Genomic DNA, 26,829 nt, shown 5'->3' on the forward strand with positions numbered 1-26,829 from the left:
GGTGTTAGCAGGGTTCAAGTGGAAGACTTGTCTCTTCTACTTGGATATTGTCGTCGTCTTTGCCGCTAATTTCAACGATCACCTCAGGCCACTTCGGACAGTATTGGAGGTTGTCAAGTCATCGGGACTCACCCTGAAACCGGATAAGTACCGCTTCCCATACGAAGTGCTCCGGTTCCTTGGTCACGTGATCAGCAAGTCTGTAATCCGCCATTATACACAACAGACAGCTGCCATCGCAAACTTCCAACAGCCTGTCAACAAAAAATCAGTGCGTAGATTCCTTGGCCTGTGTGCATATTACAGGCGCTTTGTCAAGTACTTGTAACGCATCTTTGATATAATGCTTTATCACGGAAACTTTTTCACACGCACACAGGAAGGGACACATACAAGTGCTAACTTTCAACAGAACGTTTTTTTGGAAGCCGGGTGACTATTTATATATGCCTTGCAAGAACTCCGGCATGCGCAAACAGAGATGCACCGAGATAGGACAATTATTATTGTTATAGTGAAGGCGTGCTAACATGCACCTTAAACAAGTTACTAACTATAAATATTTAGGTGTCACCATTTGCAGCAACCTGTCCTGGAACCTTCACGTGCAAAATACATGTTTCTCTGCTTTCCGTAGACTGTGCTTTCTCGAATACAAGCTTAAACACGCGCCATCCTCTGTTAAACTGCTCGCTTATTAATACTTAATTCGACCGAAGCTCGAGTACGCCTGTATTATCTGGGATCCCTACACTCAATGTAACAAAGAAACTTGAACGAATTCAAAGACAGCCTATCCGGTTTGTTTACAACAAATTTTCGACATTCGACTCACCAACTGAACTAATGAGGTCTAATACACGTAGTAGTGACAGTGAAGAAAACAGTCGCGAAATGGTGACAACAGACAACGGATAGAAGCATCGCTAACGTTCGAGAAAGTTCTGATACATGCAGGCGCGTCCTGCGCCAAGCGATGATGTTTAACATTTGTTAGCCGGTGAAAAGCGGTCACCGGTGAAATATAAACAAGTACACATGTCAATATTCCTACACTGGAATTGCGTCGAAAAAAATTACGGCTTGACTTTCCTTCTCAGTTACTTAATAAATTGGCACTCGACCCAGCATTGTACGTAAGTAAACTAGTAAAAAGAGCTACTCGCCAACATCACCAAAACGCTCTAACCCCCTATTTTGCCCGAACCAACCTATTTAAATTCTCTTTTAATGACTGGAATGACTTGCCTTTAAAAGTTGTATCACCATAGTTTACCTTTTGTAACAGCATTTTGTTGTTTTGACATTGTTCTACTTCTTGTGACCTAATGTTGTATTTTATCCACCCTGCATGGACGCAGTATGTATGAAATAAAAAATAAATAAAACATAACTTTGGCCTAGCTTCTCAATAGTTGCAGTTTCAATCTCGTTATTTCTTCTTCGTGCACAACGAAACATTGTTCGAGAAGAGCCGCACGTGCTGCCGTGGGCTACCCTTCTATCGTTTAGACATCGGCCGGTTTGTCCGACATCGCATATCTCATCATCATACGTGGGCGCCCGTGTGTACTCACCATCGTCGGCTCTTAGCCTAACTGCTATATATAAATGGCACTCTGCTTCCTCACCTTTGCTGAGAATAGAGTTAACCGTGTTTTTATTGGGAAAGTAGAGTGCATCGTCAATGAAACACGCGCAAGAGAAAGGTCACATGCATGTATTATTCTTCGTGTTTCGTCCCTATGATAAAATACCAGCTAGTCGAACTCTCCGTCCTACTAACAGTTCGTATCACTCACAGCGTCACCCCCCGACGCCTGTCTTTCCCTAAGATGTTGCTTTCTTCAAAGTCATTGCTTTCTTACTAACTGCGCTATCTTGTCTTGATTGCATCTAATTATTCTGCTTACACTGTGTTCCGATTCCCTCCCACCTCACTCTTTCGTATCCGCTTAAGCGAAACGCTGCCAAAGCACTTAAGCTGAGGAATCGTTGGAAAAACACTGCCTCCAGGACCTCATCGCTTTGCGGTTGTCGATACTTTCTCAATTATACACCACTTGCATAAATTTTCTATATTAGATATCTATTTTGATATCACTACTAGAGTAGGGCTTGTACTAGCATTGCCAAAAGATAGTGTAGCGAGCTGTGATGCTGTAATGTACAATTCCTTGAGCGTTACCTTTCTTTAGTTACGTACTGCAATAGAAAAAAAAAGCAATAGAAAAATACAGTTATACAACTAAATGCAACGGTCTACAGCTCGTGTACCAAGAAAAAACACGGCAGAAACGTTAAACAGCGGTGACTCCTGAGACTGCGTGCTCATATAAAAAAGGACGCGTACATCACGTTCCCTTGTATTTCGTCTCAAAATTATGCCAACTTCGTATTTGTGCCCATACTCAAGCATGAACTTGAAAAACATTCTTTTCAATTTGTTACAGGCGGGTACTATTGCCACCCTTTCGACAATCCGCTGATATGGTAAGCATGAGTTATGGCCCGTAATTAGACGACGTTTATAACTATTTGTGATGAGCAGTGGTAGAAGAAGGAATGTCGCTGTCGCCAACGTTTCTGGGAAGTCGCCTACTGCATTGTTATATTACTGCGCATCATTTCAAGCCTGCGAACTTCTGTCTTGTTTGGATTGACAACCATTTGCAAGATGAAGATGAAAACAGCACCTGCTATTTTCCTCCGGATTTTTATGTTTCGAGTGGCTCCTAAATGAAATCTTCCCGTCGGTCACCTACTCAGGTTGCGACATTACATTGCATTGTAATAAGATTACAAAGAGCTGCAGTGTGCTTATAAATGAAGCATAAACATTTCTAATTTACTGCTTTCATGCTAAGATTTGACCTTCAAGTTGCAATGATGCACGTTCTTTCTCGCTCTACTTTTTTTCTAGGAAAACATGTTGTGGAAATTAAGTTTTTGATTCATAGAATAAAATTGTGCTCGACGTTGTTGCTGAACAAGATTTCTAGTATTTCTATATGTAAATATCTATCAATATTTCACAGACTATGCAGTGGCGCGCAGTCTGTTCTGCAAAAAAGAAAAGAAAGAAAACGAAAGAAGAAATCATGAGCCATTCCACTCTGTGAAGGTGGATGACCAGCGAAGCTGTTTAACACACGACACAGAGGTGAACAGAATTTTGAACAAAGGTGCGAACACATTTATTGTCTTGATCGGTGGTCATCGTGACGATAGGGATGCGCACACATTCCCGTATCACCTCTGCTATTATTATATTAATTCCATCATATTCGCGTATAGTCCGGACTCCCGAGGGGCAACGCGCCTACGAAGAGCGACGGCAGGAACAGAGACGAGAATGAAATCGTCGCCGATGGGCGGCAAACACCACCGATGAAGATCGTGAACTCCAAGCGCTTGCGGGACGTCGCTCTTCGTAGCCGCGTTGCTCGTCGGGAGTCCGGACTATACGCGGCCTCCCCATTATGACGACAGAAGAGAAGTGAAATTCAAAAGGGAGAATGGCAACTTGTCTTTCTGGTTTTTAACAGCGTAGCTGTTTAAGCTCGAGGTTCGGCTAGAAATCGTTCGGAGAAACTCCGCCGAGCTATGACGTCACTGCGTTGCCTAGCCAACCACTTCGCACAGCTGCGCCCGGCCGCGCCACGCTGCACCGCCGCTTCCCGTACATCGCCAAGCTTCTACATCCGTGTAGGCGGAGAAAAAGCCATGACGTCACTGCTCGCCGCTACGTTCGCGGCCTTCATATACCCCCTACACCATGTTTGTGAACAGCGGTAGGCACCGTCGATATATTTTCGGCCCTATAGCGACGTCGCGTAGGCTCCGCCCACATTCGCCGGCCCCGCTTGCATGCGAGGATGGCGCATTTTGTTTAATGGGGTGGGGGTAGGGGTGTTAAACTACGATTTCATTACGAAGCACACAGTGGGGGGCGGGGGGGGATAATTTTGACTACGTCAGGTTCTTTAACGTGCACCCAGTGCCCGTTCTTGCATTTCCCCCCCCCCCCCCCCCCCCATCGGGATACGGCCGAACGCGACGGTAGGCCCATAGGCACCGGGCGCAGGGTGAATTTGGACCGGTAGCGCCTTTATGCGGTGGCGCCGCGAATGTAATGGCATGTGGCGGCCGGGCCACGCGGAGCAGGCGCTGCCGTGAAACCAAGTCTGATCAAACATGTTGCGTTTTTATTGCGACAGCAATTATATGGACACTTCAACCGGATTTCTGCCGTCGTCGTCGCCGTCGTCGTCCCCGTAGTCGTCGCCGTCGCCGTGAGGTTCCGTATAGATCAAATCTTCGCCGCGCGCCCTACGCCCGAGCAGAAGCGTGCGGGGACGCGCGCTATCACGGAAAGCGAACGCACTCAATATCCCACGCGCAAGCAAGGAAGCGGGAAGCCAGCGCCGGAGGGAGCGGGGGGGGGGGGGGGCACTTTTACTCTGCCAACAACCGCGGTCGTCGCTCGCCCGCACCGCGTCTTATCTCCACACGGCTCTGACCTTTGTATGGGCTGTGCATTCGCCGCTCAGTTTCCGTTGAAGCGATAGACCGCACGTACCTTCGCCCGCTGTGGCCTATGCGCTTGCTGCCAGCGTTTTGACAGTCGTCTGCAGTCATTCAGTGTGATCTATTCATGTTTGTTTGTGCGCGCTCACACCACGCTCGTTTATTTAGTTAGTAATAGTCGGGCCAGATTTTCCAACGCACGCTACACATGCAATGCTGCCCGGATCGGCAGTGCAGCGCTACAGGTGTGTCCCTTCGCACGCGCTGCCCACGGGAAGCGCTTCTCATCAACACCACCGTTTCACACGCGCCTTCTCGTGGTCATCGAGTCTCTCTTCATGTCGGTCTACTTACGCCGCAGCACACCTGCTTACTTAATCAGCTCATGCTTACTACAATTCATATTGCTACCAAAGCCGCTCTCCTTACCTCGTATGACATTGCTGTGTTGTTATCGCATTCATTGCTTCGCCCTTAGGGCAAAACTGTGACGTTTTGGGTGCACCAACAGTTACTGAAATATGACTGAAGCTGGTTAGGCCACTCACTTCAATCATTGTTCATCGCGGCATCCCGTTTTTCAGGCGGAAATATGTGTGGTCTGTAGGCAACAGCGCGTACAGGCTCAGCAATTGAAACGCGAGACTGGAAACGCATGATCGCCTGCGCTTTTTGCACTGACTGTAAGCGCTGGGGACACCAAATTGATACATTGTGGTGTAGAGTGAAAGCGAGAACCTTTGTAACGCATTAGGACTGCATTTGGTCCCACAGCGCAAACTTGTGGCGCAAAAAGCAAAACAAAACAAAACGGCCACAGCCGCGCACTGCCAGCGCTTCAATCGCTGAGCACTGTGCATTTACGACGCTGATTTGCTATGGTCTAGTTGTTGTAGCATTAATAAAAGAGCCGTGCATACGCAAGAGCTTCGTGTCCCACTTGCCTGTCTTCGCCTCAGCAGTGTAACGGCTCCGCAGCTTGGGCACCGAGGGCGAACACTCAGATTTGTAGTCATTTTACCGTCATATCAGTCGTCCTTTTAAGGTATGTTTTCCTTCCTAGCGCTTACCAACTCTGGTTGGGTCCGGCACATGACTGTTTGCTGCATAGGCGGAAAGTTTTAATGTGTCAGGGGGGGGGGGGGGGGCGCTGACCAGCTTTCCGAACCCAACCCATGTATGCATATATATATATATATATATATATATATATATATATTACTTTTAACAAAAATTACACTGCAAACTTCGTGTTACCTCGTAAGATTGTTCATTGAAGCGACGAGCTTATATGGGTATTTGCAAGACCTCAGAGTAGGAAACAATTCAGTTTTACAGCCCGAGTCCCCTCGTATCACCAAAAGGGTGGAATCATTCGGATGAGCCATGGGACAAGCGGATTCAGTTAAACACGTTAGGGAGCCATATTTGTTTTGTGCGCATTACGTCGCACTAGTACACATGAATGAAAAAAGCTATATGTAACGCCTTGTAAATGTTTTAATACAAGAGATACAATCAATAAATCTTTTCTTCACGAAAGGTCCGGTATTGAAAAGATTAGACATAACATATATAAAAATATTAAACAATATTGTCCCGTACGAGGTTGTACCGCTGTGGACAAAATGACGTTGGTTGGGGAAGAAGAGGCTGAAGTGTCTCGGAGCTCGGTAGATGGTGTCACCCTGGCCACAGAGCTACAACCCTTTAACTGTATATATTGTAAATACATATATTTTTCTCCCCGTAACATTTTGGTGGAAGTGCGGGGTAATCTCGCCACAAGCCGGCCCTGGATCTTCGCAGCGGGCGTCACATCGGTTCCGCTGTTATGGCTACTGACGCTGCCTCCGCCGCTCAGACACCGGCGGAAGTGGTACTAACCCAGCTACGTCACCCGGGCAAGGTCGACGTCGAAGACTGGCTGACGTCGTATGAGCGCGTCGGTAAGCGCAACAAGTGGAATACCACACATTTGCTGGCCAACGTGATCTTTTACTTGGGAGGAACCGCGAAGGTAGGGTTCGAGACGCATGAAACCGAAATTACAAGCTTTGACTCCTGCAAGGAAAAGCTACGCGATCTTTTCGGAAGGCCTGTGGGACGTCAAATGGGGGCCAAGCAAGAGCTAGCGTCTCGTGTCCAGACACCGACCTAATCGTACGAATCTACGCCGCGTATATTCAAGACGTTCTGGCTCGCTGCCGTAAAGCGGACGCGGACATGCTGGAGGCCGATAGGGTTGGACTAATCTTGAAGGGCATCGCGGACGATACGTTCAACCTCCTGCTTTGCAGGAACTGCTCAACGGTTGAATCCATCATAAAGGAATGCCGGAATTTCGAGCAAGCGAAGAGCAAACGCATCGTACAACGCTTCGACCGACTATGCGGCTGCCACTTCCTCCTGCAACGACCCTCCGGCATCACATCCGCCTGCCACGCCAAGCTTGACACAGATCCTCCGCCGCGAACTTGAGGCTATGGCTCCAAGTTCTCACTGTCCCCGTACGCACGACAACATGACCATCTCGCTCATTCAAGCTGTTGTCCGCCAAGAAATTGCAAACATGGATATCCAGTCTGCCGTCCGCCCACGTCCCACCCCTACCGCTCCTGTCATTGCCTCTGCTGCACCTCGCCAGTCGTTCCCGAATCGATATCGGAACCCCTCTGAGTGGCGAACGCCGGATGAAAGGCCAATTTGCTTTGCTTGCTCCCAGGTCGGTCACATCTCCCGCCACTGCCGTAGTAGCCGCTGGTACTCCTCGCCTCGACCGTACGCTGATCGCCGCTTCGACCGAGACCCTCGGTCTCTGTCGCCCCTTTCTGAACCATACCATGCCGCCCTTCCCTCTCGGGGAAACACCAATAGCCGCTCGCCCTCGCCGCAACGCCGTCAGTCCCGCTCGCCTACACCTCGACGTCCCTCATCCCCGTCCTACGCGGGCTGCTTCTCGGGAAACTAAGCAATGCAGCCCCCGGAGGTGAGGCTGCGTTGACGACTCGGACTGCAAAACCTCTGCTGACCCCTGCTGCTCGACCGAACCTTGTTGAAATTTTTGTTGATGATGTACCCGTTCAAGCCCTCACCGATACTGGCGCTCAGGTGTCGGTTATGCGATCAGATCTTCGTAGCCGTCTCCGTAAAGTCCTGACACCTGCCGAGTCGCCTGCCGTCCGAGTGGCTAATGGCAGTACAACAGCCGTGATGGGAATGTGCGCCGCCCGTGTTACCATTGCCGGTCGTCCAGTGTTAGTCCTGTTCACTGTACTGGCCGAGTGTCCCCACGAAGTGATTCTTGGAATCGACTTCCTGACTGCTCATTCAGCACTTATTGACTGTGCAACCGGCACTCTTCGCCTTGAACTGCCCCATTACTTTGCCGACCCGACCGAAGACCACAAGTCTCGACTTCGTTCTGCTGAATTTGTTCGCCTGCAACCTGATGCTGCGACCTACGTCCTCATGTCGCCTTCTCCTCCACTTCGAGATGGTCCTTACGTGGTGTCCCCACTTTGCGACGTTCTCCTGGCACGCCAAATAGCCCTACCAAGCTCAATTGTCACTCTGGTTAACAATCGAGCGTGGCTTCCCGTTATGAACTTTTGTTCGTGTCTGCAAGTGCTTCCTGAGGGTGTGTCTGTCGCTTTGCTGTCGCCTTTGGATAAGTGTGGAGCTGCTCTTACGCCCGAACCACGATTCGACACTGCTGCAGCTTCCGACCGTCCTACTTCAAGCAACGACAAGTTTACGCCCATGATAGCTACTGACCTACGGCCTGCTTACGCCGACGCCCTTCGTCGTATTCTGATGTCCTGTGAAGACATCTTTGATTTTGGAAATCGCCCGCTAGGTCACACCCGTGTCGTCACCCATCCCATCCTCACTGGTGACGCTCCTCCTATACACCGGAGGCCCTACCGTGTGTCAGCGGCTGAACGCCAGGTGATCCAAACGGAGGTGGACAAAATGCTCTCCAAAGATATTATCGAGCCTTCCTGCAGTCCGCGGGCGTCACCTGTCGTTTTGGTTAAAAAGGACAATACCTGGAGATTTTGTATCGGTTACCATCACCTGAATAAGATTACGAAAAAGGACGTGTATCCGCTTCCGCGCATTGATGACGCGCTGGACTGCTTACACGGTGCCAGTTATTTTTCATCGATTGATTTGCGCTCCGGCTACTGGCAAATCGCAGTGGATGAACGAGATCGCGAAAAGACCGCCTTCGTCACCCCAGATGGTCTCTTCCAATTTAAAGTGATGCCTTTCGGACTGTGTAATGCCCCTGCTACCTTCGAGCGCATGATGGACTCTCTTCTGCGCGTATTCAACTGGACCACATGCCTCTGCTACCTTTATGACGTCAGTTTTTTCACCGACGTTTCAGAGCCACCTTCACCGACTCTCAGCTATCCTTGATGTTTTTCGACGTGCCGGCCTGCAACTCAATTATGCAAAATGCCATTTTGGCCGCCGCCAAATACGAGTACTTGGTCACTTGGTTGACGCTTCTGGCGTCCAGCCTGATCCTGACCAAGTTCGTGCCGTTGGGGAGTTTCCCCTTCCGCGTTCTCCTACCGATGTCCGCAGTTTTCTAGGGCTGTGTTCCTATTTTCGGCGATTTATCCAGAACTTAATTGTCGGAGTCATCAGGGAGGTAGTGGCCGAATACTGCACCAGGGAGGCCAATTCCTGTTCTGGTGAGGGAGTGACTTTGATGAAGCTTAGTGGGCCTGCCTAGTTTGGTTGCACCTGAACTAGTATAGCCCCACTAGCTCTCGGCAATATGTTTTTTTTTGTTTGCCGGTGTCAGGCACCACTCCATGCCTGAAAATGTAGTGGAATGGAGCAGGATTCGAACTTACGATCTTCAGATTTGAGGTCGGGTGTTCTACCTCTACTCCACGCCACCACCCTTGGAAATTCGCAGGCGCAAGTTGGAATACGCTAGCGCAAGACAGGGGTAATTGGAGATCGCAGGGAGAGGCCTTCGTCCTGCAGTGGACATAAATATAGGCTGATGATGATCCAGAACTTTGCCGAAATCGCTCGTCCTCTCACAGACCTTCTGAAAAAGGACACCACTTTTCGTTGGGGACCCGACCAGGCTGAAGCATTTTCAGCGCTTATCAGTCGCCTTACCAATTAATCCACCCGTGTTGGGTCATTTTGATCCGCATGCCTACACAGAAGTTCGCACTGATGCAAGCGGCCACGGCATTGGCGCTATCTTGTCCCAACGACAGCGGGACACCAATCGCGTGATCACGTATGCTAGCCGTCTTCTTTATGCCCCAGAGCGAAACTACTCGATAACAGAACGTGAATGCTTGGTCATTGTTTGGCCCATTGCTAAGTTCGGCCCTTACCTGTTCCGTCCACATTTCACTATCGTGACAGATCATCACGCCTTATGTTGGCTATCCTCACTCAAAGACCCGACAGGCCGTCTTGGCCGCTGGGCTTTACGCCTGCAAGAGTACACGTTTTCCGTGTCCTACAAATCTGGGCGGTTACATAAGGACGCCGACTGCCTCTCCCGCTACCCTGTCGACCCACCCGATGGCACCGAAACCGATACAGATACCTGCGTTTTGTCGATCTCCGACTTCTCACGCATCGCCGACGAGCAGCGTCGTGACCCATATTCGCGATCCATCATCGAACTTTCAGTGACTTTGTTAAAGCTTAGTGGGCCTTCCTAATTTGGTTGCACTTGGACTAGTATAGCCCTACTAGATCGCGGAGATATTTTTCTTGCCGGTGTCAGGCGGCCACTCCATGCCTGAAAATGTAGTGGACTGAAGCAGGATTCTAACTTACGAATCTTGTACTAATCACGCTTGTACAAGTACAAGCGTGAAGCGCCTCTTGTACTAATCACGAATAATGAAAATGTCACAGTTTCGCCCTAAGGGCGAAGCAATGAATGCGATAGCAACACAGCAATGTCATACGAAGTAAGGTGAGCGGCTTTGGTAGCAACAACACGCAGAACTGTTGTCGACGCCATCGGCGTTTTGCCCGCGTTAGCTCAAAATGCGTGCGGCGTTGGTGACTGTTGCTGGAGCCTCTGATATAAATAGGCACTTGGTGCCGCAGCTAAACGTCGCCTCCCTTCCCTCCCCCTCCCCCACGGCCTCTCGCGCGTCTGAAGAAGGCGCGTTTGCTCTACATATATGGTGATTGTAAAGGAGAAAAGAGACGCCTACTTCTGCAGCCCTTAAGCGAGCACGGCGCAGAACGCGCGTTTGTTCTCCGCCGCGCGTTCACTCCCCGTGAAAGACGCGCCCCTCGCGCCCTTTCACTCGCACATACAGCGTTCGGCGCGCGGCGACGATTTCATCTCCAAATGACGTCATACGGAACCTCACGGCGACGGCGACGGCGACGGCGACGCCGACGGCAGAAATCTGCTTTTGAGTGTCCATATAATTGCTATCGCAATAAAACGAATAGCATCAGAATTTTATCATTACATTATCATGCCGGCAAATTGTGTTTGCGTCGTACGCACAATACGATAGACGATATCTCTGTTATAATACGTGAGGAATACATGGTTGCGCTAACAGGAAAACAAAGACATAGAAAGAAAAGTAGGAAACGATAGTCACGATAGGTCGGAAACGACTTATCGTTTCCTACTTTTCTTTCTAAGTTTTTGTTTTCCTGTTAGCGCAACCATGTATTCCTCAAATCTCAACCAAGTCGCCCAGCAAGAAGTTTGACTCAACTACATATTATAATATGATCGACATCATCCATGAAATTTCGGGTACAATAGACGCATCCTGCGCCGAGCAACAAAGGATAACCGTGACAATCTTGCGAAACACAGTAACCCGGCAACAAGCAAAGCAATGTACGAATGATAATGCGCCCCTACTCCCCACACACACCGTTAAATGCATCATCCTGATGCCCCAATAATATTATTAATGCGAAAGCAGTATATGCCCCATGAAGCGGAACATCCAGCGACCGTCCGGCTTTAACATTCGATGGTACGAAAACCCACGCGACCAAGTGATGACGTCACGTTTGAACGTCGTATAAAACCTACCTGGCTCATGCCCAAAATATTGACTTTACCCAATTCAAAAATTGAGTTGACCCACGTTCAAAACCGACCTGCATGGCCCACTCCCAAAATTGACTTGGCGCACGATCAAAATTAACTTTGCCCGATTCGAGCGTATGACCAATTGTCACGCCATGGGACATAGTCACGTGACCAAGTAAGACTTTTAAATTGCAAGGTCACATGGCCAAGTGATGACGTCACGTGATGTGGATGTCGAAATAGTATGGACGTCGAATCATCAAAGAACGCAAAAAAAGGAACGCCTGGAATAGTCCTAATGCTTTCGCATGCAGTGCACGTAATGCAGCGTAAGTGCATCTGTAACCTCCGGCAATATTACTGACATGGGACAGTCAGTAGGTGTGCTGGCACGGATGGGATGTAAAGCGAAAGCAGCCCGCTCCCCGTGTGCAGTGATGGGGAACGCGGACGCTCCCTGTAGACACTTCTGCAAAACTTTGGCAAAGGCCCTTCGTCGCACCGCTAACGCAGTGTCGGGGACCCCCTTGCTTTACAGGGCGGGCAACGCCACCATGGTGTCTGAGATGAAGGAGGACCTGGTCGACCAGGTTCCCGCCGCCGTTGTGGCCTCGGTTGGTGGCGGCGGACTGGTGTGCGGCCTCTCGGAAGGCATGCAAGCGGCCGGCTGGGCGGACGTGCCCATCATTGCCGTCGAAACACGAGGCGCCGACTCCTTCCGCGCCTCACTGCGCGCAGGCAGCCAGGTCATGCTGCCCAAGATCACCAGGTGATCGCCTGCTTCGACGCGATACCTTCCTTCACTTGCGAAATAATTCGCTGTGGGCGCAGCAAAACTGAGCACTTTGACGCAGCATCGCTGAAAGCCACTGAGACGGGAGACCCTGGGAACAAATTGATGAATTCTTCAATGGGAAGGATTGGGCTTATTTGTCGCCAAGAATGCCGCTCAAGAGCTTTGGCGTCTTAGGTATTGCTCCAAGCTGTTCGCATCCCTGACACGGGGCCAGCTGCACTGGACATTAAGAACACACGTGGACATATTTGCTGCTCACATCGCTGCTGCGTGGGTGCTACAATCTTTGAACACGTGACCGCACCACCTTTGAACGCATTCTCCTTCCCCTTCGCGATATCGGGTGACGGGTTGTGTAAACGTAAAAAAGTGCTGTTTTTTGGTTTCTGGGTGAATTATTACCCGCCAGTAATGCAACGCTTACAACCGAAAGCGCAAACGCAGCGTTATTGCTGGTGATAATTCACAGACAGTAATATTTTCGTCGGCTAGCAGTGAGCAAATACTGGTATTTCGCTTGCTTCAACTTTCTCGAAACAGCAGATATATCATAGCGCCAAATAATTCCATATGATTCATTCTTTCCAACTACGATCGTGCGTCAAGTATAACTTCCATGAAAAGCAGCTTCTACCTGCCACTGTTATTACTGCACAGAAAGATTTTTTCACTGATGTCTTTTTTCCCCAGAAACTGTATCATGACCACAATCTTCGCAGTGAGCCTTTCCTAACACTTATCAGTCATCTCAAGTTAATCACCATCATAAAGTAAACGACATTTTTTTGTCACAGAAGCAGATTTCTTATGCTCATTTATTCCGCACACAACCAACGACTAGAACCACCTTCCCGCTGGTGTCGTGTCAATCGAATGCTCTGCACTTGTCGGCCAAACTTGGTTCGATTTTTTAATGCGAATAGCGTTCTTTGCCTATTTCAGCTGTCTTGAGTTTATCTATCTATCTATCTATCTATCTATCTATCTATCTATCTATCTATCTATCTATCTATCTATCTATCTATCTATCTATCTATCTATCTATCTATCTATCTATCTATCCGCCCGTCCATCTAGCTCCTTGCGCCTATACCGAGTGACCCAAGTTGTCAATTATGTGCTCCTGGTCGTGATGCCGTCGTGGTCGTTCCATAGCCGTCATTCCAGCTTCATGATCTCGTCATGTCGTCACGCCTTCTGCCCCGCACCCCCAAGTGCCACTTGAACGTGATGCCGTCGTGATTCCAGATTTGTCATTCCTTGCGACACCGCCATCGTGATGCCGTCGTGGTCATTCAGTCGTGACAGCCTCGTGATCCGACTCTCTAGATGCTGTCGTCAGCATGCCTTCCACTCCGAACCTGTGACAAGTGGTCATGATGGTCGTCGCTTGACCCTCGTCATGCCGGCACGCCATCGTTGTGACGCTGTCTTTTTATCATCACTTCAGTGACGTCATTCCATTGCCGTCATGCCATCGTCGTACCACAGTCGTCATTTCCATCGACTTCATTCTTTCTACACCATTTTATCGTTCTTCTTCTTTCGGGGGTTTTACGTGCTAATCCCACTTATGATTATGAGGCACGCTGTAGTGGAGGGCTCTGGATTAATTTTGACCACCTGGGGTTCTTTAACGTGCACTACTACGCGAGCACACAGCCTTTTTTTCATTTCGCCTCCATCGAAATGCGGCCGCCGCGGCCGGGATTCGATCCCGCGACCTCGTGCGCAGCAGCGCAACGCCGCCATTTATCGTAATCATGCTTTCAGCATTCAATCGCGATTATGCCGCCCTTGTCATGCCGTCATCGTCAGACAATTGTCATACAACCGTAGTCGCGTCATTGTTGCCACACCAGCTTCGTCATTCGGCTCAAGTCGTGCTCACACCAAAGTCGTCATACCTGTTTCATAATACAGTTCTAGCGCCCACCGACGCCGCAATGCTAAGGTCGGCGCACTCGACCGGCTGCCAAAGATGACGAAAAAATTAAGCAAGTGTCACACGTTTGTAAAGCGTTAAGGCGAAAGCCTGATTGCACTGTTGCACTTCTTGTCACGATTAAAATAGGTTTACGAAGAATTGCGGCAACTGTGTGCCATCAGGTTTTCGCCTTCACGTTTTGCAAACGTGCAACACTTGCTTATTTTTTTGTACCACCTCCATCGAAGGTTAGTTCATCGAAGCGCACAACAGAACTCACCGAAATCGCCGCACCTATTGATAGCTTTCACGTGACGTCACGCACCCACCACATGACCGTTTTGGGGCACCAACATGGCGACTACGAGCACTTCAGTCCAATCCGTCTTATTTAAAGCTTTTACGTGACGTTACGGACCCAGCTTATCACCGTTTTGGGGCACCAACATGGCGGCTACAATGACATCAGTGCAAGCCATCTATAGTGGTAGTCCGCCAGCGCCGTTAGCGCCTTCGCAGAGGGAGGGCCAGTACGGGAACGCAGCCAGGATGAGCGGCACCGGAGCCAGCTGTGGAGAGGAGAAACGTGCGAGCAGTGCCATAATCGTGTGACATGTGCAATAACGCACTGGGCACCCCTTTAGTAAGCCAGGACCGTGGAGCAGCCGTGTGTCCAGGGAAACGTCTTGTACCCCGGAGGCCCGGGTTCGATTCCCACCCTGACCGAAATGTGCAAATTTATTTTGCAAAGCAACTTATTTTATTTGTTTACAGGAAACTCCCTGAGAAATGTGACGTCAATCCGAGCATTTGTTGAGGTGATTTTACTCTTCGCGTCGTCGGTCATGTTTCGTCGCGGTGCTGTGTCGCCAAGTTCACCGCCAAGGACATCGCCAACATAGACACCAAGGCGTTCACCTTAATAAAGCCGAGCGGCACGCGCTCGATGCGCGAGCACAACACGTCTAGTCCGGTTCTATAATATATAGAAGTCTGCTACACTAGTCCTCTTGTCCACTTGTTTTGTCCACGTGATTCCTCAGTTCCCGACAGTGGTGACTCTGGCCTAAGAGTTCCCAGCAACCTCCCGCCCTCAGGTAACCTTGCGCCTGACGCTACCTCACGCCCACGGGACGTCGCAGCTCTCCAGTTCCGCCTGCGCACGTTCTCGCGCACGAACCTGCAGGGTTAGTTCGCCCAGGTCGAAGCCATCTTCGATCGGCACCACATCACCTCGGAGGTTTCTCGGTTTTGCCACCTACTTTGCAACCTATCTCCTGAGGTGGCTGAAGAGGTGGCGGACGTCATTGCAGCACCGTTGGGCGATGCTCCGCACTAGCGACCGTAGGCAGAATATTCTAGATCCCACCACGGCGTCTCAGAGCGCGCACCTCCAGCACCTGCTCACCTGCGAAGACGTTGGAGATTGCCGCCCCTCCCAGCTGCTCAAAGGCATGCGGCAGCTTCTGGGCACAAACAACGTCAACTGGAACGGTGCACTGATGAGGGAGCTCTTCCTGCTGTGTTCGCCGCAGCCCGCCCGCCTTGTCTTGGCTGCTGCAGGGGACTTGTTTGTTGACCTAGCAAATTTAGAGGAAAATATGGCGTTCTAGCCCTTTAGGTACAAGCCACCGTAGCGAAATTCCTTTCTCCCGTACACATTAAGGCACAGAAAGGATTCGACACAGAATGCCACTTACATTGAACGAATACTATGCACGAGATATACAGGGTGTTTCATTTTAGCTGCACCAAATCCTTAAAAATTGCCTGTCGCAGATAGCACAATTATAATCGTTGATCTAAACTACTCGATGAGGCGGCCATTACTTCCACGAGAAATCAACACGCCTAATTGAAGAATTAGGATAATTACGCTAATTAACTTTTTAATTAATTATTTTACGGCACATCTTTCAATCTACGAATTATAGCCACTGAGTTCGCAAGGCATATCGACTTGGAACGAATTCTCAGGACTGAACCAGTTTCGAGATGTTAATTTTCAAAGTGTCCGACGAAATGCATGGGCGTTCCAGTTCACTTTTTGAGGAAAACGCTGTTTTATGCATTGAAGGACGAAGTTACCTGGAACGCCCATGGATTTCGTCGGACACTTTGAAAATTAATATCTCGAAACTGGTTCAGTCCTGAGAATTCGTTCCAAGTGGATATGTCTTGCGAACAAAGCGGCTATATTTCGTAGATTGAAAGATGTGCCGTAAAATAATTAATTAAAAAGTTAATTAGCGTAATTATCTTATTTCTTCAATTAGGCGTGTTGATTTCTCGTGGAAGTAATGGCCGCCTCATCGAGTAGTTTAGATCAACGATTATAATTGTGCTATCTGCCACAGGCAATTTTTCAAAATTTGGTGCAGCTAAAACGAAACACCCTGTAGATATACTAACACTCACGAAAACGGAAATATTTGATCTTTGTGTAGTTCCTAGTATCTAGTATCTTGAATAGATCTTTCTTGATTTAATTATGCTAAAACGTTTGATTAAAATTTATGGTGATATCTTATACGTGTCGTCATGTAGTTTCTGTTTGTATTTTGTGTGTATTTTGTTTTCAATACTTCATATTATGCTATTCGTAGATTCTGTGAGACTGTTGATCTGCAAAAAAATGAAAAACTTCTCTGTATGCTTATTTCCTGCATGCACATTTGCTGCTGTAAGGGCTCAGTCAAGCTGCGACAAAGAAGCTTTTTTCTCTTGCCACCTATTTTCCTTGTATCGTGTACGCGAAAGACGGAAATATACAGATTGATTGATTGAGAGCTCGCTGATCGGGTCCAGGACGCCACTTCCTCGGTCGCCGCCCTGTCATCAACACCAGAGTCCTCAGTCATGTGCTGCATCGAATCCCGGATAGAACAGTTCGCCGTTTCTATCAACGCCCTTCGGACGTCCTCCCAGGACCAGCGCGGCGCCTGCTCACGTCCTAACCGCCGTTCGTATTCTCCGTGCGGTCCCCGCTCTCGCATTCCTCGAAGCTCGTCTCTTTGCTCTTATCATCGCACTTACCAGCACAGGGCAAGTCACCATGTTCGGGAACCGCGTAGCGAAATCACTGACGGCGGCATGTGACCCGGCCGCCTTTCCTTAGTCATGGATCGCATTTCCGGCCTGCGCTTCCTTGTAGACGCGGGTGCCAAAGTCAGCGTATTGCCGTCTTCGAAGGGAGACCGCTCTTCTATGTCACCGGGACCTACGCTGCATGGGGAGAACTCCACTTCTAGTATGGTCTGCGGTACCTCACTATCGACTTTGGTCTGTGGCGCACGTTCCGCTGGATCTTCATCGCAGCCGACGTCAGTCAGCTTATCCTCGGCTCCGACTTTCTGACCCATTTCGACCTCGACGTCAGCATGTGCTGCCATCGCCTGATTGACAGCAAGACGCTCCTCTCCATTCCTGGCATTCTGTCGGCTGTTATCCCCATTGGAATCTGCATGCTGATCCCACCAACCCCGTACGCTAGAATCCTCGAAGACTTTCCTGAGGTCACGAGGCCCTGCAATTTAAATCAGCCACCCAAGCACAGCGTAACCTACCACATTGTTACGCGTGGTCCACCCATCGCAGCTCATCCGCGCCGCCTCTTCGGTGAGCGTCTGCCGATTGCTAAGTGGGAATTAATCACATGCTGCAGCTGGGTATTCTTCGCCTTTCGGCCAGAACTTAGGCCTCCCCACTCCATCTTGTGCCCAAGAAATAACCGGGTGACTGGCATCCGTGCGGCGACTACAGGGCGCTCAATGCTCACAAGTTCCACGATAGCTATCTCCTTCCACACTTCCGAGATTTAACAGGTCACTTGGAGAGAGAGAGAGAAATAACTTTATTCGGGTGAAATAGGGTTAAGGGGGCCGGTGGGTGGGTCCTTAATCCAGGTCTCCAGTGGCCACCACCACGGGCCGTGCCCGGTCGAGGAGGCTCAATTGAGTCTCCTCGTCAGTGCGGGCGAAGATGGCGGTCCAAGGCTGCCAAAAAATTTTGGGCAGGATGCAAGTTCTTTAGCAAAGTGGACGTTGTCAGGGCCTATCACCAAATCCACGTTGAGCCTACCGATGTCCCGAAGATGGCCGTTACTACAACGTTCGGCCTGTTTGACTATGTGCAAATGCCTTTTGGGCTACGCAACGCAGTTCAACGTTCCAAAGATTCATCGCCGAGGTAAAACGTGGCCTCGCTGCTGTTTTTGCCTACATCGACGACATTCTCGGTGCGAGTCCCACTCCACAAGATCATCAGCATCACCTCCGAGAACTGTTTCAACGCCTTCAACAGTTTGCCCTAGTTGTCAAGCCCCAGAAATGCGTCTTCGGGTCTTCCGAGCTCGAGTTCTTAGGTCACATCTAGGCGCTGGGAATTCATCCGTTGCCCTCTCACGCCCAGGCCGTGGAAGTCTTCCCAGCACCCCCTACCCTACGCCAGTTCCTTGAGTTTCGGGAGCACGTAAATTTCTCTCGACGCTTTATTCCGCACTGGGCTGAACTTCTACACCCACTAACTGACCTTCGCACAACCAAGGACTCCTGGGGGGGAGCGGTATTCTGTAAGAGTCCACCGAGTGGACTGTCTACTTCGGCTGCCGCCATGGAATCAGGTCGCACGAGCGCGAAGGAGACTGGCCGGCACCTTCGCGCTCGTCAGGTCTGAGCCAATGGCGACAGCCGAAATGCCTCAGGCCATTTCGGCTGGATCAGGGAGGGGGAGGGGGTATTCTATAAGATTCCACTAGGTAGACTCTTACAGAATACACCCCCCCCCCCCTGATCCGCGATTTCCTGGTCTCCATAAGCTCAAGCTGCTTTGAGGGCTGCTGAAGAAGCCTTCGACTATTCGGCACATCTTATCCACCCGAGGACTAACGTGCCCACTCTTATCATGGTGGATGCTTTCAACGACGCCATCGGCGCTGGTCTCCAACAGCAAATTGACTCCGAGTAGCACCCACTGGGTTTCTTCTCTATGCAAGCTCCAACATACCGAGACTCCCTACAGTCTTGGCAGTTGCCTTGTCGGATACATCCCTTTCCGGGAACAAATAAATTGTACCCCTTCCTAAAAAAAGTTGTTCAAAGCTGATGTCACCACAAGTAAGGAACGAGAAGAAAGGGAACCGAGGGGCCCGATTTTTATTATTCATATCATCAGAAGCCAACAGACAATGACACCAAGGACAACATAGGGGAAATGACTTGTACTTACTAATTGAAATAAAGAAATGATAAATTAATGGAAATGAAAATGGATGAAAAAACAACTCAATGGTGAGAGCATCGCACGCGTAATGCGAAGACGTGGGTTCGTTCCCCACTTGCGGACGTTGTTTTTTCATCCATTTTCATTTCCATTAATTTATCATTTCTTTATTTCAATTAGTAAGTACAAGTAATTTCCCCTATGTTGTCCTTGGTGTCATTGTCTGTTGGCTTCTTATGACACAAGTAAGGAAGACACTTGATGAAAAAGATCGGCATAATGAAGACGTTGCGGTGGCTTCATGCCTTGGGTCGACCTTCTCAAAGCTGGCGGTGGTACAATCGGCGTCGAAGGGTTGCCCGTTGTCAGTGGTTGACGCGTGACTGCTTGCGAGGTTAGAGCTGTCACTATTGAACGGTAGCCAACATCGTCGTCCGCTGGGGTGGTATCGATGTAGTCATCGCTTGCCTCTAAGGGCCGTTCGTCGGTTTGCAGTAGGTGACGACGGTTGCGGCCTGAGAAGCTTCTGGTCCTCCGTTTTTACCAGGTAGGATCGTTGGTGGGGCCTACCCATCAATTAAGCTCTTCGGCACCATGCAGTCTCTCTGAGCCTCATGATCGTACCCCCTTGGAGAGGAGGCAAAGGCCTTCCAGCTTGTTTTTGACTGTGCTGCTTGACGTCGGTCGCGGTCACAGCACTCAAGTCCGGGAGGTTGGCGCGAAGGTGCCTTCTGTGCAGGAGTTCACCAAGGGATCGCGCGTCCGGTGGGGTAGTGCGGTAGGCCAGCAGGCCCAACTAGAAATCATCCCCAGAGTCTGCAGCTTTCTTCAACATGCGCTTCACAATGTGCACACGTTTTTCCGCAAGCCCATTAGACTGCGGATACTGAGGGCTGAATGTGACGTGTGTGAAGTCACATTTCCTTGAAAATAAAGCAAATTCATAGCTGCAAAATTGCGGACCCGTTATCAGTACATACTTCAACTGGCACGTCAAATCTTGCAAAGATAGCACTGAGTGCTCCAATGGTTGATCGCGCCAATGTGTCTGGCAGTTCCTGGACTTCTAGGAAGTTTGATAAGCTAGTGGAGCAGCTCAAGAGTAGCTCCAATTTCGGCACCACGCACAACAGGGTCTTAGCGGCAAATTCTCTTCACCTCGTTTTGGGGAGAACAATCTGAACTGTCCGCCCAGCGTCGGTGGCGTGCTGCGGCTTGTAATGCTCTCTGCACAGCAGTATGCTGACCCCGATGATGCCTGGTTGTGGCCGCGCACGTAGCTCTACGATTCGCTTCTTCAGCACCGGTTCGTACCTTGCGCGGAGACGCCATAACGTGTGCCGAGAGGTATCCAGAATACGTAGCGCTCATTTCACATAATTTGACCCGTGGCACGGTACGTTGTTGTTGTTGATGATATTGATGATCGTTTATTGAAATTTTCAAAACGGGCTGGTGACAAATAGTTACCTAGCCTGCTTGAGTTAACCAGGTCCAGTTACATGCAGCATGCAACTGCTATATGCAACTTACATGTCGGGCACGCTGCGTTTGCAGCCGCCTTAACTAGATGGCGCCATCATACTCGCGGACGCTCTGGATCGCGTTGATTGCGCGCCTCGTCTGAATCGCATCTCGTCGTCTGCGCCTGCGCACGTTGCGTTTGCAGGCTCCTTAACTAGATGGCGCCACCATACTGGCGGAGGCTCGGGATCGCGTTGCTGGCGCGCCTCGTCTGAATCGGATCTCGTCGTCTGCGCCTGCGCGCCTGCCTAGGGCGTGTTTATAGGACATTTTTACGCTGCCTGATAGCAAGTGCTCGCGTAGCTCAGTGTTAGAGTATCTGACTCCCGCGCAGCGCGCCTCGACACGATCCTGGCGGGGACGAGGTGCTTTTTTCGCATTTCCGGCGATAGCGGTTAGGGTCACCAGCGGCGGCGGCGGACACCATCGCGAACCGAAACGGCTATTGGAATGAGCCCATAACAGCTTGCGCTGTAAAACTGTCAGCCCCAATTATATACCATGCGAAACCTGGCACGGGTCGCATTTGAAGCGGTTCCTGCGGCTGTCTGTAGGCTTACTTGCGGCATGTAGGACACATTTGAACAATACAAGTGATCGAAGCGTTGAGCCCTGGCCAAAATACGAGACCTCTGGCTCTTTCCTTGCATTTCGTCATGCTGAGATGACCTGCATGAATTCTTCACAGCATTGTTTGACGCATGCTTTTTGGAATAATCACTTTCGATGCCTTTAAAAGTATTCCGTTGACAAATCAGAGTTCTTGCTCAAAAGGTTTGAGGTTGCCGGTAGCCCCAGCGACAAGCTAGTGATTACATACTGCAGGCAGCAGTCACGAGCAGTTGCCGCCTACAGCTCTTTCTGTGTTGCTGCCGTGACTTTGTTGCCTATGGTAGCTGGACTGCGTGAACTTCGACGTCGTCCATGGCACCAGCCTTGTCTTGGTTGGCAGCAGTCGACCAGGACGGCATGTCAGCAAGAAAAAGGTGCTTCCCAGGAATATCGTAATTATCAGCATCGTCATCATCATCAGCCCATATTTTATGTCCATTGCAGGACGAAGGCCTCTCCCTGCGATCTCCCATTACCCCTGCATTGCGCTAGCGGATTCCAACTTGCGCCTGCAAATATCCTAACTTCATCACCCCACCTAATTTTCTGCCGTCGTCGACTGCGCTTCCTTTCTCTTGGTATCCATTCTGTAACTCTAATGGTCCACCGGTTATCCATCCTACGCATTAGATGGCCTGCCCAGCTGCATGTTTCCCTCGTAATGTCAACTAGAATATCGGATATCCCTGTTTGCTCTCTGATCGACGCTGCTCTCTTCCTGTCTCTTAACGTTGAGATTGCGGTCTGTTAACGCTGTCTCTTAACGTGTGAGAGATCCCATTAATGTACGGGAGAACAGACGTTTTATTTCTTCGATCATGTACCTGATTCTCGACCTCTCACAAACTTAAGGAAATAGGACAAAGAGCAGGTGTAGGTGTAGTTTTCTCTGTGGCTAAAAAAACTTACACAACTATGCGTTAGAACTAATCCTGTTCCTAAGAAACGTACTCCCTGTGCTATTAAATCCATTATATTCCATCCATCCATTATAAAAAAGTATAGGGATTGTTCGAAAGGTGTAGCCTACAAGATACCCCTGAGATGCGGTTTGTCTTTTGTAGGGCAGAGAGATAGATGTCTAAATGTTAGACTGCAGAACATGGCAATAAAGTGCGAAATGGGCGAGAAGGGTTTCCAGGAGTACATAGCGCACAATGCGGCTGTATACGGTTTTTTAAATAGACTACTATCTTAGCTATGCATCCTAATGAAAGCACTAGACTTATCATTGAGGCAGCAGCGATCGCTGACGGTGACTCGGCTAGTAAGCCGTCGATTGTATTAACGGATAAGGAACTTGCTTTCTTGAGATCGCATATGCGCTCTCGTGCTTCCTAAGAGGGCGGCTGAGGTTGGATCGATGCTTGTTCATGTTGGCTTAGTGGTTTAGAGGGGGCGTCTAGGTATCTTGGCTACATACACATGTTATTCGAAATGAAACTTCAGTTAGAAGTCGGCCCGTGTTATTCGTCATTCTTGCGGTCCTTTGTTTGTGTATGCACTGTAAAGTCAAGTTTGCAAAGGGCTCGCCCGTACGCAAACCCTGCTTGAATGGGCGACTTACACCTCCAGCTACATGGGGGCGCACGAACCTCCGAAAGCCCCCAGGGGCCAAAAGCCCGAACAACTGAGTTTCATGCACGTGACTGGCGCTAGTATCGAGGACAGTTGCAAGCAGGGTGGCATGGCCTCCACTTGCTCTTTCTGGCGTTTGCAAAGCGATAATTTTCAACAAGATTTACAAATAATTAAATACACATTAATAAAGTTGTCCGATGGCACAATTTGAACACAGGACCTCTAGCACAGAAGCCCGACATTTAAACGATTACGCCATCGACAATTAGCAGCGATTATGCCTGTTTGCTCTAAACAATGTGCAAGGAAATGTCATACGCGATTTCGATGATATGGTAAAATGAGCAGAAAAATTCTATACTGACCTGCACAGTACCCAAAGCAGCCACGCAACCTTCATTGAATGAGCAGGCTCCTTCCATAACTAGCGATCAAGTCCCGGTGAAAAGCGACAGGAGAAGATGGTTCCTTTAATCACAGATGGCGCAGAGATTATGCTTGAAAAGCTTGCTACCTTTTATAGAAGAGGCGGGCCACACTTGCGGAAGGATGTCGAAGGTCGTCGCTGCCGTGTTCTGTAAGACGCGAGCGTTCGTGCGCGTTATTTTCGCGAGTGCGACATCATCAACCAGGAAAGGCTGCTGTGTTCTCGGTTGCCACCTTGAAAACACGAAAGTCGAAAGCCGCCCGTCAAGTTCCACATATTTTCGCGGAGCTGGCACGAGAAGGACTGACGACACGCGTGGATAACTGCAGTGCGCCGAGTCAAGTAAGTCACGTACTTTCGCATTCACGGCCGCTCGATAAAAACGCAATATACCTGTTTTTAGCGCACGGCCGTTTGCCCTTAGTTGTTGTCGCGTAGCTGAATCGTGCAGTGACACCCGCCGTGTTAGCTTAGCGGTAAATGCATACGTGTTGCGCCGCTAAGCTCGACTAAGCGAGCTCGATTCCCGGCCACGGTGGCCGCATTTCGATGGGGGCGAAATGCAAGAACACCCTTGTTACGGTGTACATTGATTTTTGTGTGCGTTAAAGAAGCCCCGGTGGTCAAAATTATTTTTGAGGCCTCCCATTACAGCGTGCCTCATAATGATTTCATGGTTTTGGCACGTAAAACGCCCCAATTTAATTGATTGTACTGGGCTCGCTATCGGTTAGGTTTCGCTATCGGTATCGCTCGCTATCGACAACGACTAGCTCAAGAGAATTATTTCCCTTGTCCAAACGCTGCAACTTAAATTACTAGTTGTGCAGGAAACGAAAGTGACCGCGCGCTACTTGTCTTGTGTGGTAGCAATCCTTATTTAATGCAAGCCGCGGTCGTCGCGTGCGTCGGTAAGCGGCAGATTGGAAAGCAGCTGCCCGAGACGTGCGCGTTATGTTTGCTGCTTGGCCATGCTTTCTAGGTTCCCAATATGCAAGCGTGCTTTAAGGTAATCGCTACCTTGCACATTCTTCCTGTTTCACTCTTTCTGCCAAGAATCTTGGTTTCGTGTAGTCGCCGGCCATCGGTGTGAGCTTACTTTAGCTGCGGCGGGGCATTCGCCCGACGAGAAAGTATATTTGTATTGATGAGGCATGCATCGCTAATTCTTGCGCTCGTGCTATGTATGGTCCCAATGTAATCGCCGGTTACCGTGTTCTGGGTTCATTTCGCGGAGCAGTCTGTACGAGCCATTTCTCATGAGCAGTGAGAAGGTACTTTGCTCACTAATGCAATGAGATGCAATCACATCTGCATTAAGTAAACCACGATTTACGTTAAATATTTATACAGCATGATATAAGGCATTATGCGGATATGTTGAACTTACAATGTTAATATTGTGCAGAAGTGTGTTTTTGCTGGTGCGGTCTGGGCTTCTGTGTACTCCAGGAAGGAAACGGCTTTAGTGTTATATTAATGCAGTTCTGTTCGTGCCACACAGTGATGTTATCTGACAATAAGTAGGCAGTATAAGTTACAGGCACTAGCATCTCCTAATCACCGTATATTAAAGGTGTTTAGAGAGTTTCCAAAAACATCTTAATTTGTGATTGGCCTGAGCCTAAGGCTGAGAGGGTATAATGAGAAGCTACATTGCTGAAGATGGGAAGAGGGTCTTTCTCGTTTGTATAGTGCCATGCTTATTGGTGCCTATTGTTTCTGTGCTCACAGTGCTGATCCCTGGGAGCCAAAATGACAGCAGCCGTGTGTGCGCGCCCAGCTACCAAGGAAACCAATGGCAATCTGACCACCGTCTCTGCACATTTGTGCATGCATGTATTACAGCTTTGTGACTGCATCATAGAGAAATAAAAGTGACTAAATTACTCACCTCGGTGTATACCTCTAACTCGACGACGTATACGATCTTGTCGGACACCTGCGAGACGCACTTTGTTTTCACTGTCACATCACCATCCACAATTTGTTCAACGCCATACACGTGTGGAAGTCTTTCGCGAGGTTGCCGCCACGAAAACAGCTGTCGGCGTCGGTAACCTTCTTGAAACCGCATTGCAATATTTGCATCGCTGTTCCGCAAGCAGACGATCTGCGGCCTTCGAAAACGGAGCGCCTTGAGCACGAGCAGCGAAGCAAAGCGCGGGCGAAACAAAGCGGACACTGCGCCACGGTGCCACCGCGCTGCTTGACATTGGGGGCGCTGTTGATGATGGCACCCCCTTTGAAACGGGGCGGTGACAAATAGCCACTTAGCCTGCTTGATTTAATCAGGTATACTATACATGTCCTTTATCTGGCATTTGTTGTATACCTCTCATTAATCTTTTTTCTGTTTTATCCCCAAAAATCTACCTTGTACCGCTACCTGTGATTTTAAGAGATCAGGCCGTATCAATCTCTTCTCTGCTTGTTTTTTCCCACATTACTAAAATCGTCTCTTGCTTATCTCGACTACTGATCGGTTGACGTTTCCTTACACTTTAAACCCAAGCTCTTCTAGAAGTTGTACGTTACTATAGGGCTCTCGCTGGGTGGATCTCGTCGCGTTCCATTAGGATGTGCTGAGTGGTCTCTGGATCTTCACTGCAGCATACACATGTCTCATCTAGTTCCAAATATTTGCTCCGGTATGTTTTGCTCCTCAGGCAACCGGCTCGAGTCTGAAATAGCAAGGCACTGCCCTTTGTGTTATCGTACAGATTTTCCCTTTTACTTTCTTTCTTCTCATTCTTGTAAATCTCCATTGTCCTTTTTGTTTCCATTCTTTGCATCCAATTCACGGTCTCTATTTCTCTCACTTTCCTTCTGATGACTCCTGGTTGTCTATTTACCGTTTTTATTATCCTGTACTTGGTTGCCAACTTCCTTGACCTCTTCCTCCATTCTGTGTCCACGCTTTTCATGTAGTGATACTTGTGCACTTTAGCCGCCCATTGAATTTCATCCATGTTCCTGAGCCTTTCTTGAAAACTAATTTTGTTCTGTGCTTCTCTGACTTCAAAAGAGGCCCAATCCATGTCACCCTGCACTGCCTCATTTGTGGTATTACCGTGGGCTTCCAAAGTCAACCGGCCTTCTGATCTTTGGTTAAATTCCAACCCCGACAAGATATC

At 49.3% G+C, this 26,829-nt stretch overlaps 1 protein-coding gene across 1 annotated transcript in view; it reads left to right on the top strand.

The window, feature by feature from the left end:
* The window catches only part of LOC119462605 (L-serine dehydratase/L-threonine deaminase), a 139,025-nt gene that overhangs the window by 71,238 nt on the left and 40,958 nt on the right, over positions 1 to 26,829 (top strand). The window contains exons 3-4 of the mRNA XM_037723936.2: positions 2,454 to 2,493; positions 12,144 to 12,374. Coding sequence (XP_037579864.2) covers positions 2,454 to 2,493; positions 12,144 to 12,374 — 271 coding nt within the window. The remainder of the gene's footprint in view (positions 1 to 2,453; positions 2,494 to 12,143; positions 12,375 to 26,829) is intronic.

The sequence above is a fragment of the Dermacentor silvarum genome, chromosome 8 (genome assembly GCF_013339745.2).
Source record: "Dermacentor silvarum isolate Dsil-2018 chromosome 8, BIME_Dsil_1.4, whole genome shotgun sequence".
Taxonomy (NCBI): Eukaryota; Metazoa; Arthropoda; class Arachnida; order Ixodida; family Ixodidae; genus Dermacentor; species Dermacentor silvarum.